General features: G+C 40.6%; 1 protein-coding gene across 2 annotated transcripts in view; it reads left to right on the forward strand.

The window, feature by feature from the left end:
- LOC132306556 (imidazole glycerol phosphate synthase hisHF, chloroplastic-like) overlaps positions 1-14,052 on the forward strand; it is a 33,088-nt gene that overhangs the window by 3,893 nt on the left and 15,143 nt on the right. For both annotated transcript variants that reach the window (XM_059803985.1, XM_059803986.1), the window contains exons 4-9: positions 10,338-10,441; positions 11,781-11,950; positions 12,060-12,174; positions 12,794-12,849; positions 12,943-12,981; positions 13,169-13,267. In XM_059803985.1, coding sequence (XP_059659968.1) covers positions 10,338-10,441; positions 11,781-11,950; positions 12,060-12,174; positions 12,794-12,849; positions 12,943-12,981; positions 13,169-13,267 — 583 coding nt within the window. The remainder of the gene's footprint in view (positions 1-10,337; positions 10,442-11,780; positions 11,951-12,059; positions 12,175-12,793; positions 12,850-12,942; positions 12,982-13,168; positions 13,268-14,052) is intronic.

Genomic DNA, 14,052 nt, shown 5'->3' on the forward strand with positions numbered 1-14,052 from the left:
GTCATTTTTGTTATCTTCATATGCTCCCATAATCTCTCCCTAATTGATTAGGGTAAGGTTATCGAAGAGACTTAATCAAGACAAGATTGCTTGAGGCGGTGACGTGGGGAAGCGAACCGTTGGCTCAGAGACCCACGTTTTGAAATTTGAAGCACCATTATTGCCATGATTCTTTGGATATTGAGTTACTTTCTCTTTAAAACCAAACTTCCCATCTCTTGCCTTTTCTCTATCTTTCTCATCTTTTACTTCGAGCATCATCTCTTTTAGTCGCTTCTGTCAATAACCAGTCTTCTCCGGTGAGTTCTCCCTTCGTGATTCATCATTTTTCACTTTGCTGCGGTGTACTCTACAGATCTTCTTTCTAAGGTTAGTCTCAATCCCCTGTTATTTTTGAGGATTTTGCTATTTACTGCTTTTATAAAAGAAAGAAAACCTAAACTGAGAATCTCCTCCTCCATTGCAATGGCCCCTGACTTAAAAGCTCTTCGTTTGAAGAACGAAATCCCTAACGATGTTTCCATTAGGGTTTATCTCGAGGGCTTGGATGAGAGATCCGGTGAGGGTCTTCTTCTAGAGAGATCCTCTTCTCTGTTCTTTACTTAAACGTAATTAGATTCTTTTTGCATCCGTTCTTTTGTTATGTCTTTATTAAATTAGGGCTTTCCTCTCTTCAAGTTAACCCCAATTTCCTTAGGGTGATATCAGTTCTCTTGATCTTAAATCGTGATAGAAATCTAGAACTTGACATCCTAGATCTTCTTCTTTGCTATCGAGTCACCAAAATTAGAACCAATGACATGTACTTCCACTTCTTTCCCCTTGAAAAATGGTTTATATGCACGGACAAACTTGCCTCTGAAAAGGGTTGGAGAAGTAACTTGATTGGGGTTAGTGGGGCTTGGCAAACTCCAATCGGTCGGACTTTCCCTATCTCGACCACTTTTGGAGAGTGCTCTGTCCCCTTATACAAAAAGCATAAGAAACATAAGAACGATTGCCCCTGTGAAATTTGCCTTCCTTGTTTCTGCACTTTCCTTTGCCGTTGCCTTCGCATTCCTTATGATGAATTGGTTTTCAGTGTTTGCAAGGCTAGGCTTGATTATCTGAAGGAAAAGGTTCTGAACGTCATTCCCGCTTCCGATTTGCTTATTCCGGAAAACCTTTCTGACATATCAGTCCTTGGTGCTACTATGGAACGAATTCATATTCCTTCTTTCAGCAGAAGGAGGGCCCTTTCTGCAGCTGCTCTTGCGGCTACCCCAGCTGCTTCTGTGGCCATCCCAACTACTCCGGTTATTTCCCTGGCCAGCCTACTCCTGAACCTCTTGCATCCACTTCAACCGAGGCTCCTCCCACTTTGCCAACCGAGAATCCTTCTGAAACTCCAAACTAAATTTCTCCACCTATTGCTCTGAACACAGGGATCTTCTCCTGTCAAAACGATTGCTTCGGAGAAGAGCTTGGGTAAGAGACCCCAACCTGAAGGTGGTTTTAGCCAGGATGACATTCCTTTGTCTCGAAGGGCTAGGACTTGTAGGGTTACCACTACCCTTCCTTCATCACAGATATCCATTCCAGAAGGTGAATGGGCCAGAACTTCCGTCTCCTCCCCAGCAGTGGTTCCATGGCGCCCCATACTCAAACGGGAGGATGGGTCAATTATGGCTCCTACAGACTCTGTGATCAAGGATCCTGCCACTTTATTTGCTTTTTACAAGGGCATTTGGACCTACAGGACCTAAATGTCCAGAAAGAAATGTCCTTCAATGAAATGTTCAACCGCTTTCCTGCAGCTGCTATTGAGGTAGCCTTTTAATGCTTTTAAAACCAACTTTCATTCATTTTTCTCGTTCGGATCATCTTATACTTGTACTGATTGTATCAGAACGCTTGTGTCTTTGTGCAAACTTTATTCGGGATGATCACTTTTCAAAGGAATCTTGAACTGGCAAACAAGAGAGTTAAAACCCTCTCTCTTGGACTTGATAGATCTGTTAAGGAAATGAAAGTAGTTGAAGCCAAAAGCACAGAACTGTTGGTCAAGCTGGCTGAATCAGAGAGAGAAATAGACGCTCTGAAGGCTGAAAAGGATGCTCTGAAGAATGAGCAAGACTCTTTTCACGATGAGATGGATGTCTTGAAGACGAAAAGAAATGTTATGCAAACAGAGAAAGACGCATTGAAGTTTGAGAAGGGGAACCTCCAGTGCTCTTTAATTTTCGAACAACTTACCCGTTCTATCTTTGAAGAGAAATGTTCGAACGAGCGCACCGCTCTGCTAAATGTTATAGGCAGAGTTGATGGTGGCATGAAGGCTCTTCATGCTCGCTTTTCTTGGATTGGGGCTCTCAGATATGCCGAAGGGTATAGAGATGGTTTTATTAACCGTTCTTCCCCTGAAGTCCAAGCAAGCTCCTATGCAGGTCCAGATGATGTTGACACCTTTTTAGAGATTGACCCGCCGAGCGCTTACAAAGATCCACTTCTTGATCCTATCGAACATATATTCATAGAGTGCAATGAGATTGCAACCTCTGGGACTATCCCACCTGTTCGCTCTCTGAGTATCTCTCCCATCAATACTATTGTTCCTCCCGCCATGGTAACCACTGATAGAGCTCTGCCAAATGAGGAGGTCATTCACCTTGACTCTCTATCCATAGGCGAGGAGACGATCAATGATGGGGAAGGAGACAATGGACAGGCCGAAGATGATGAGGTAGCCAATGATGGTGGAACGGGCAATGGATCGGGTACAGGAGAAGATATGATAGATTAGAGTTCTTCTGGCTCCTGTACTTGTTTCATTTCATTCCAATGTCATTTTTGTATCTCCTGAACTATTTTGTAGTGATGAATGAAATGATAATTTTGTTTTGCCAAATATTCGTACTTTGGCCTGTGCTTAAATGAAATGATAATTTAGCTTTGCTAGTTGACTTTTATTTTGACAAGTCCTTGGCGATCGGCTCATAGTGCCACTTGCCACTTACTTGGATAAGTGCTTGGTGCTCTGCTAGAATGCCACTTGCAACTTGACTTTTATTTTGGCAAGTTTTTGGCGTTCGGCTCATAGTTCCACTTGTCACTTAATTGGCTTTTACTAAGTGTTTTTTGCTCAACCAATATTTGAAACAAAATGAACTCTCTTTATAAATCTTTAATGAATCGATACATTTGCATAAGCACAATTCTAAATGAACATCGTTCAGAATGGAATTTAATCTTTACTGGTAATACCTTTTAGAGACGTGGCATTTCATGGCTTATTGATCAATCTTCCAGCCATGGTCTCTAAACTGTATGCCCCCTTTCCTATGGCCTCTGCAACTCTGTATGGACCTTCCCAAGGTGACATCAAATTTTTGATGATTCTTATCTTCTTTATCGGAACTAAATCACCAGGTGCCAAATCTCTATGCTTCACCTTTTTGTTGTGACTATTTATAAGTGTTTGCTTATAAGAAGCAAGTCCTATCGCTGCTGTATCTCTTCTTTCTTCCAACAAATCAAGGTTAAAATTCAACATACTGTCGTTCTACTCTTGATCTCATGCAAACTCTGAACAGTTGGAACTAAATGCTCAACCAGTATTACTGCTTCAGTGCCATACGCCATAGCGAATGGACTTTCACTGGTTGGTTGCCTAGGGGTTGTTCTGTAAGCCCACAAGACGTTCGGAAGCTCGTCCAACCATTTATCCTTCTTGTCCTCAAGCTTCTTTTTGATACAAGTAAAGATTGTTCTGTTTGTGATTTCGGCTTGATCGTTTGCCTGCGGATGGCTAGCTGCTGCCAACTTTTGATTGATTCCATACTCTTCTAGCAGGTTCTTTACTTGCTTACTGTCCAGATTGGTTCCATTGTCCACAACAATTGATCTTGGTACATCAAGACAACAAATGATATTGCTCCAAATGAAGTGTCTCACTTGAGTCTGGGTTACACTAGGATATGGTTTGGCTTCTACCCACTTGGTGAAATAATTAGTTACAAGCAGAACGTATTTGTTCTGTGATCTCGCCTTCAGCAAAAGGCTAAGCACATCCATCCCCCATTGCACGAAAGGCCATGGTTTGGCCATTACGTGCAAATCTTTAGTTGGTTGGTGGATCAGTGGTCCAAACCTTTGGCACTTATCGCATCTTTTAGAGAATTCTTCTGTATCCCGTGACATGTTTGGCCAAAAATATCCTTGAGTCATTGCTTTGTGCGCCAAAGATCTCCCTCCTGAGTGATTGCCACACACACCCTCATGGATAGCTCGCAGGATCTGTCCAGCCTCTGAGGGGGTAACACACTTCAAATATGGACCCGAGAAAGATCTCATATACAGTTGATTATGGATAATGGCATATTTTGAAGCATTTAATTTGATTCTCCTTGCCCCGTCTTTCTGCTCGGGCAACACGCCATCTCGTATGAAAATCATGATTGGGTCAATCCAGCTTGGCTTATATGGTATGACATTTAGTTGCCGAGGACCCGAGCCGAATGGTTCCTCAAAGATAGAGGGTTGACATAACACATCAACTGGAATCACCCTTGCCAGTGTTTCTCCAGAACTTGACGCACTACAGGCTAACCGATCGGCATCCTCATTATATTCTCTTGGCAATTGGATGAACTTGATTTGATCAAAGCTTTCTGCTTCACGCATAACGGCAGAACGGTTTGCCTCCATTGTCTCATCTTTGGTACCATATTCCCCAGTCACCCGCCGAATGATCAACTGCGAATCGCTAAAAGCAATTAGCTCTTGACCTTCAGTTCCTTGGCCAGCCTCAGTCCTGCTAGCAATGGTTCATATTTTGCTTCATTATTAGTTGCTCTGAACTCAAGTCTGATCGCTTGACTCAGCGTGATGCCTTCTGGGCCTGCAGTTTGATCCCAATTCCTGCCCCCATTTGATTTGAAGATCCATCAACGAAAAGCTTCCATGATGAACTTCCGAGATCTTCCTCCATGTCTTCTACATCACATTCCAACAGGAAATTGGCCACCGCTTGTCCTTTTATGGCCGTTCGGGGTTCATACGTTATATCAAACAAGCTCAGCTCAATGACCCACTTTGTCATTCTTCTCAACAGATCTGGCTTATGTAGGATTACTCTTATAGGAAAGGTGGTAAGAGCGATGATAAGATGGGATTCAAAATAGTGCATAAGTTTCTTCTTTGCATTCACCAATGATAGGATCATTCGCTCGGCCTTTGAATACCTTCTTTCCGGTTCAGCCATTGTTTTGCTAACGTAGAACACTGGGAATTGTTTTCCCTCTTCACATTGCATCAGAACGGCACTTGTTGCAATGCTGGATACGCCAAGATACATGAAAAGCTTTTCACCTGGTTTTGGGGCAGATAAGACTAGAGGGTTCCGCATATACTCTTTCAACCTGGTCAATGCTTGTCGTTGCTCATCCCCCCAGGCTTGCCTTCCGTGGCCTCTTATTGTATTGAAGAATGGTTTGCAGCGATTTGATAGTTTAGAAATGAATCGACTTAGTGCTGCTATTCGTCCGGTGAGCGCCTGTACCTCCTTAACTGTTTTCGGTTTTGCATTTTTGATCAGGGCTTCGGCTTCGGTTGTGCTAACTTCAATCCCTCTGTTATTGACCACATGCCCTACACCGAACGAGCACTTGGTTGGGTTAAGCTTCATACCGTACTTCCTCAACACCCTGAACACATCTTGCAAGTGTTGCAAATGATGGTTCTTCTTTTTACTTTTTACTACCATGTCATTAATATAGGCTTCTATGGTTTTTGCCCATTTGACTTTTGAAAATCCTGCTAACCAACCTTTGGTAAGTGGCTCCAGCATTCTTTAGTCTGAACGGCATGACCTTGTATTGATAGATCCCTCGTTCGGTGATAAAAGAAGTTTGTTCTTCATCGTTCGGATTCATAGGAATTTGATTTTAACCTGAGTAAGCATCCAGAAAGGTCAGCCATTCATACCCAGTAGTGGCATCCACCATTTGATCAATCTTTGGTAACGGGAAACTATCCTTTGGACAAGCTTTGTTTAGGTTAGTGAAATCAATGCATACTCTCCATTTCCCATTCTTCTTCTACACTACAATCACGTTTGAGAGCCAAGATGGATACTGAACTTCTCTGATCAACTTTGCCTCCGGCAACCTGTCAATTTCATCAGCTATGATTTGATTGCGCTCTGGGGCGAACCTCCTCTGTTTCTGTCTAACAGGCTTGACGCTCAGATTTACATTGAGGGAATGATAAGACACAGCGGGATCGATTCCTGGCATGTCTGAATAGCTCGAGGCAAACACATCTGCGTTCTGAGACAAGAAATCAACTAGTTGCCGTTTCTCCTCCTCTGCAAGCCCTGACCCTACTCTTGTGGTTTTGTCTAGCCTCAGAGGATCAATCTACACATCCATGAGGGGTTCTTCAGTAAGGACCAAAGGTTCTTCCTCCTCCCCAACCCCTTTGGGTGGAGGTACCTATAATTGTTATCTCGAGCTATCAGATCGGACGAGCGCTTTTCCCTTCCCGCCAGCTTTCAAAGTTACAGAGTAACACTCCTTGGCTGCTACTTGGTCCCATGGATATCAATCACTTTGCTCCCATTTGGACTTAAGCATCTCGTTACCTGGTGCAAAGTCGAGGGAACACCTTGGACTTTGTGAATCCACCTTCTTCCCATCAAGAGATTATAAGACGGGTGAATCTCAACGACCACAAAGCTTTCTATCAATTCTCTTTCGGCAGCAAGTATTGGCAACTCGACCATACCGATAGGCTCCACCTGCTTCCCATCGAATCTAACAGTGGATTTCTTGTGGGTTTGAGCCTTTCTGGTTCAATCTCGAGCCAGTCAAACGTTACTCTTGTCATGACATTCGCGCTGCTCCCCGAATCAATCAAGACTATTCGAACCAAGCATCCTGCTACCATCAGGCTAATGACTAGGGGATCTTCATGAGGAACTTGAACTCGTAACAGATCTGTTCTGTCAAACCTTATCTGAACTGAGCTGTTTTGCTGGTGCAGAGCGTTTACACTGCCTATCCTCTTCTTCATTTGTGCTTGTCGAAGATGCGTTCGGAGCAGTTCTTCTGACTCTTCGGTCGGCTCAGGCCGGCCATGAATTGCATTTATTATACGAACAGGTTGAGCATTATGATAGTTTGGCTTCTGATTTCTTTTCACTTGGTTAGCCGGTCGGTTCTGCTCCACTGCTGGTCCTTGAATGTAACCAGCGAACTCTCTTTTTGCTATCAACATATCTTTGCTATCAACATCTCCACTTGTCTTCTTAGATTCTTGCATTCATTAGTCAGATGTCCAAAATCACTATGAAAAGCGCAATGTTTGGATTGATCTCTTTGTTCGAGCGGTTGTCTGATTGGCATGAGAGGGCGAAACTTATCTTTATTTTCTTGAAACAACCTCGCGAGGGTGACTTTGAGTGTAGTGACCGATTCTTCCTCTCTAGGCCTCTTTTCTACTTTCCAGGGGGTCGGATGCTGTGGTGCAGCTTACTTTTGTCTAATCTTCGTTCTAGTCTTTTCCTCCGTTGCAACCATGGACGTCTTCCTCGCATTGGCGGCTTCTTCTTCCTCCAAGCGCACAAAATCATCAGCTCTCTCGTTTAGTTCATCCATAGTCCTCGGCATATTCACCACTAGATTTGTGTGGAACGGTGTCCCTCGGTTCATGGCCAGTTTGAATGCTTGAACCGTCGTGGATGGATGGCACTCTATTACCATGCTCTTTACTAGGTTAAATCTAGTGAGAAAAGCTTGGAGACGTTTGCCTTCCAGCTGTTTCATTGTAAACAGACTTGATATATCCTTGGCCGGACGCTTGTTTCCATAATACTGGCTTATGAATCTGTCGCATAGGTTCCGAAAGCTTTCCACCGAGCCTCTTGCCAAGTTCTTAAACCAGTTGAGCACCGGTTCGGTTAGGCTTGTAGGAAAAACTTTGCACATTAGAGGATCATTTTCTGTGTTCAGAGCCATTTTCAGTTGAATATGATAAACATGCTCGATCGGACCGCTCGTTCCATTGAACAAAGTAAAAACTGGCATGGAGAACTTTCTTGGATTTGGAGATCGCATCTGTAAATGGTGAATCGACAGTCCGAGCTGTTGAACGTAGGGTTTCATTTTCCTTCGGTAGTATCTTTTGCTCAACAGATCTCTTGCCCGAACTTCTGTAGTCATACGTGGCCATTGCCGGACGGTAGAGCAGATCGAACGACCTTTCCTCCGTTAACTCCCTCTGCCACGATGACGTAACCTTATTGCGACCGAACTTAATGGCTTCTTCTCGCCTAATCCTTTCGTGATACGGATCGAACTCCATGGCTTCTTCTCGCCTGATCCTTTCGCGGTGCGGATCGATCTCCATGGCTTCTTCTCGCCTGATCCTTTCGCCAAATCCAAATGGACAGATCCTTCCCGATCTTCCAGATGATGGACATTTGATGGAAAATCATCCGGCCTGAAGTTTTCACGGCACGGATCTAGGGGAACGTTTCCTTCCTGTTCGTCCTGGTGAACATTATTTGGCGGCACGACTCTTTCTCCTGTTGGAGGCGGACGTGGAGGTACCGGACAGTCTTGTTGCTCCATTCCGGCTCTCAGTTCTGCATTTTCCCTCCTTAGAGCTTTAATTAAGCTCATCAATTCGTCTAGCTTTGCGTGTTGTTCGTGTTCTTGTGGATAGGAACTCTCACCTCCAATCATCATTCCTGATCGGAGCAAAGTCATCAACTGAAAGATCTTGATCGGATCTGAGCTCTGCTAACGTGAATGTACTAGATTTGGCCTTGGCCTTGGCTTGGCCGAATTCCGATCTCCGCCTGCTGGATCTGAATCTTTTTTGCTGTGAACTCGTCGGATTTGGCCTTCCTCAATCAGGATCAAACCTCCACAAAAGAGATCACGATCTTCTAGATTGGAATCCAATTTCCAGAAATCAAGCTTCTACTTCACAAATCAATCCTGATCCTCCGAAAGAATGATCAATTTGCTTGCAGCGAACTCGATGATCAACTGGATCCTTCCTTCGCTTCCCACAGACGGCGCCGTTGAAGATGCAATAAACAAACTCTCTCAATTTAGAAAGATAAGTTTTTACACTTCTAAATATCTCAACCCATTTTCCCTCTCTTTTCATTCTATTTATAGGCTTTTACAATTGTTCTAGAAGCGTATTCTTTAGTTCTTCATGTTGGACCAATCCTTTGGGCTTGTCTTGGATATCGGCCAATTTCCTTTGCTCTGAGATTGGGCTTGAGGATTGCTTTTAGTGGATACTGGGCTTGATGAGTAATCATCTAATCGGGTCAAACGTTCTTCCCAGATCCAATTTCTAGTAATTCGGGTTGTGCCCAGCCCAGGTCATTTTTGGTATCTTCAATTTTATTAGGTAATTTTTAGAGTTTTATAGGAATTATTTTTATATCAATTAATAAATATATTTTTTATATAAATAAATTAATACTGAAACTCTTTGCACATTTAATAATAGTATATATTAGTTGGGGTTATAAGATTGAGGACACAATATATCTATTTACACACAAAAAGTTATGAATAGGAAACACAACATGTCCCAACTGAGATTTGTTCCTTGCACCCTCCCCTTAAAATGGTGGCAGGAGATGCTATGGAACTGTATGCTTTTATTTAGGCGTCACATGTAGTAAAAATATATTGCTGAAGATTCTATGTAAGCCGGTCTTGTTAGGATCACTTGCATGTTTAGGAGGTTGACGCGTGTCTAGTGCAAAGAAGTGAGATGCAATTCTTGCGAAACTTTATTGTGGCAGTGGTTGGTAAAACTTTCACCTCAGCCTGGAATCACTTACAAGTATAATTACTAGTCTCACACAAACAATTCGGTTAAGTGCTTTATATTATTTTGGAGCACAATTTATTGATCTTGTATGGACTTTTGAGTAGTTTTTTGCTTACTGAATGTCTAAAACCAATTATGTTATTGTTTATTTAAAAATATTTTCACCATTTATTTTTAGTTCATTGAGAAGCTGTTTTCAAGTCACTTTGTGCAAAACTAATGTTGGAAGTTAGGTTTGTCTCTGGCCTTCCCCTCCCAATATTGTGTAGGTGGGACTAACACTGTGTTTGCCCTTTGGATTGTTCAGTCTGAAATATAGTCATGTTGTTGATCCATTTGTTCAGGCATACAAAGTTATCAGTTTGTCATTGATTTTCAGGAAACGGCATATTTTATCGTTATTTTACCTTTGGTTTTACTAATATGTTTGTTATTATGTAGGCAACTTGTACAAGTTTCATGCATGAAAGTTTATAAATAATAGTGTTCTACAGGATGGCGGAAGCACTTTGTGCTTACATTCAGAATGATCGCCCATTTTTAGGCATTTGTCTTGGATTGCAACTACTTTTCGAGTCGGGTGAGGAGAATGGACCAGGTATTTTCTGGATACCTGCTTTGATCACTCCTTATAGTTAGTGTTGTTCTTTTCAGATTACATTCATCACATATGACTGTAGAGTAAGCATAACAAAGGGTATATACTTCCTGTTCATAAACGCAACAGATGGCATAAACATTTCTATATATTATTCTCATAGTATAATTGATCTTCGTTGTGTATCTCTAAGAACTTAAATCAAATATAATGACATGTATAGCACTGTTGGCTAGAATAAATGTAGTTCACTATTATTGCAGTGTTTTGTTGTTGTTATTGTTTTTGCTGCTGTATTCACAAACTATTGTCATTATCATCATTATGGTTGTCGGCATCATTGTCTTCATAATATTTATCATGTGATTAAAAAAAATGAAAGATTTGTATTTGTGAGAGAGAAGTGCAATAGTGAAGGAAGTATAGAGATTTTCCAAGGAAGAAGAGAAACTATGGTAGAGCTGTAACCAGATAAGTATAGAAGGTATGGTTGGTAGAGTTGCCCTTAGAAGTCCTTTTGAGTTGGTGAAATATTGAAGGGGTGTGCTTTATTGGACAGGCTATGATTTGGCCATATTATCATATGATAGAAGAGAAAGAACAGTAAAGTGTTTGCATAAGTCAGAGGCAACTGATGCATGATTTTGTTGGACAGGCTTTGATTAGCAATAGTATCATACGATAGAAGAGAAAGAAGAGTACCCCCCCCTCAATTTCTGAACCTGAAAATTCCTTTTCTCCAACTATTAGGGACAACTTCTTTCTGAAAAATGTATGCCTATCCAAGGAGTCAGTTTTGTATGTTCTATTTGGAATTCTACTTAATTTGGAAAGAACTTTAACGTCTTTGCATTCTGGCAAGATTTATGCGTCAATGATTTAGACCTTTTAGTCTATAGGAGGGGCATGTTGAAGTTTATTCGCACAGTATATCATCCTTTTCTAAAGCGAGTTGATGAATGGTATACAACAGTGGTCCTTATGAGCTAATTGTTCTACTTGAATTTGTCCCAGTCATTTGCTGTCCTTAATTTCTCATGGGAAAGATTTGAATTGGATAGGTAATATTTTTGTATGCTTCAATACTTCTGATAGCTTACTTGACTTTGCCCCAGTTATTTGGTGTCCTTACTTTGGGATATATTTTTTAGATGCACAGTTCTGGAACTGCATGTCTGCTTCATCATGTTTAAAAGAATGTAATCATATTTGTTTCCTGAGACCCAATTCAACAAAGCCTTTTCCAATTATTCGGATAGGTGACATGAATACTGTTTCGCCATGAATTATATTTGTTTCCCTTATTTGAAGTAAATTGATAGTTGTGCATGTTTCTCAGTGAAAGGTCTTGGCTTGATTCCTGGTTTAGTTGGACGTTTCGACTCGTCTAATGGTTTGAGAGTACCTCATATTGGCTGGAATGCTCTGCAAATAGCAAAAGACTCTGAAATTTTGGATGATATTGGAAATCGTCATGTCTACTTTGTTCACTCATACCGTGCCATACTGGTAGGCTTTTTCTTCCTTATGTAGTTATTGCCATGGCATCCCTCTGCTATATCTTTCCCTGATAAACATTTAAGTTGCTGATTCAACTTTGCCCGTATTTGCTATAAAGTCAGATGATAACAAAGAGTGGGTTTCATCTACTTGCAACTATGGTGACAATTTTATCGCATCTGTCAGAAAGGGAAATGTACATGCAGTTCAGTTTCACCCGGAGAAGAGTGGAGGCAAGATAATTTTTTATTTCAGCTCTCTTTTTATTATTATTTTAAAGTAAATTTCTTTGCGAGCTGTTTGGAAAATTTTAGTCAGGTGCAGATGAACCTGAGTGATCTAAAATTATTATTATTGATTCACTTCTCACTGAAAGTCACACTTTATTGAATTGCTTGTACCGGTTTACTCAATTGGCTTCTCTGCTGAAAAAATGCCTAGACCATTATAGATTATATTTTACCAGTAACTTAAAGGTTACTATCCTATATTGGTCCTACCAATGTGGGGTGAGCCATATAAAATATCAAAGTTCTTTCTCCTCTTGGTTTTAATCTTGTTGGAAGGACCATTATAACATGCTTTCTAGTTTTGTTTTATTTTCTACTTGATCTGATTATCCATGATGCCTAAGATGGTGTGGATTGCGAAATCTGGTTTGTTTTAGCACTATACTCAATATTGGTATTAGTTGCAGTGAAATCATAGTATATTCATTCCAATACTGATCGACATCTATAACATCAACAACTTTATTTTTTATTATACTTGTATCCTGGAAATGATTGACATCTATAGCATCAGCAACTTTATTTTTTTATTATACTTATATCCTGGAAATGAATGTTTCAGATGTTGGTCTCTCTATATTGAGAAATTTCTTGTATCCAAAGTCTCACATGACGAAGGTAGTCTTTGATCTTCTTGATTGCTTAAATTTCTTTTGCTACTTAATTTCTTCACTAAACCATCTAATAAACTAAAGCTTCATGTGAAGACAGAAGCCAGTTGAAGGGAAGGCTGTAAAACTTGCAAAGAGGGTGAGTGTGAGTTATTAATTATCTTCATTTTTTCTATAGTTATATATTTATTTATTGAATGCTTAATTCATTATATTCTGCAGTATAGGCGCTGAACCATATTGCAGCTTCATTAATTTTTCTGATCTAATGCAATTGACTCCTGACTTATAGAAGCTCTATGTTGAATGATTTTACTTCAAGTCAGGTAATTGCTTGTCTGGATGTAAGGGCAAATGATAAAGGCGACCTTGTTGTAACCAAAGGAGATCAATATGATGTCAGGGAGCATACAGAAGAGAACAAGGCACGCCATATATAGTAATTGTTGATCAAAGCATTACATTTTTGTATGCTTTTTACCTTCATGGTTTTATAATTTGTGATGTATAGACAGGGTTGGATGTTGTGATAATCAGTGTCACTTGCCATTTTGCATCAATGCATTCAAAGGGAAAAAAAAAAAAAAAAAAAAACTGAATAATGATGAATGTAATAACTTCGCAAAGCCCCTTCCTTTACTACCCCCCAACACACACACACACCACAGCTCAAAAAGGGAGCAAAAAAAATTAATAATAAAAGGGAAAAAATAATTAAAAAAAAAAAAAAATTCCACACAAACTCAAGAAAAAATTAAAAAGAAGAAGAATTAAGCGACACATGCAAGAGCAAAAGGGAAAAGGAACTATGTAAAAAAGGTAGTATGTGAACATTCTTTTTGCACGTCTTAGAAACTAATAAAGGTAGACATGTAGTTTAAAATGTTCAACCCTCAAATTGGTGGTAAGAGGTGACCCACATTTTGTGGTGTTTGAATTTGCTTCTCAATTGATTTAGTTATAATTTGCTCCTTAAATGATGGTACACATGTATGGGACTTGTACAAAGTTCTGGTTAGTGCAAGGTTCTTTAGGTCTTGTGCGTCTAGCCAGCTACATTGGTAGTCCACGAGGCTATTGCACCGTTGCACAACATTTTATTTTCTAGGGTTAATTTCATCGACGCCCTCTCAGTTTTGGTCAAATATCACATAGAAACACACCTTTCGAAAATTACTATCACTCAGACCCCAAATACCTTTTCCGTTAA

This window comes from Cornus florida, unplaced genomic scaffold (genome assembly GCF_030987335.1).
Source record: "Cornus florida cultivar Cherokee Brave unplaced genomic scaffold, ASM3098733v1 CherokeeBrave_3.0.0_Hap2_Chr05, whole genome shotgun sequence".
Taxonomy (NCBI): Eukaryota; Viridiplantae; Streptophyta; class Magnoliopsida; order Cornales; family Cornaceae; genus Cornus; species Cornus florida.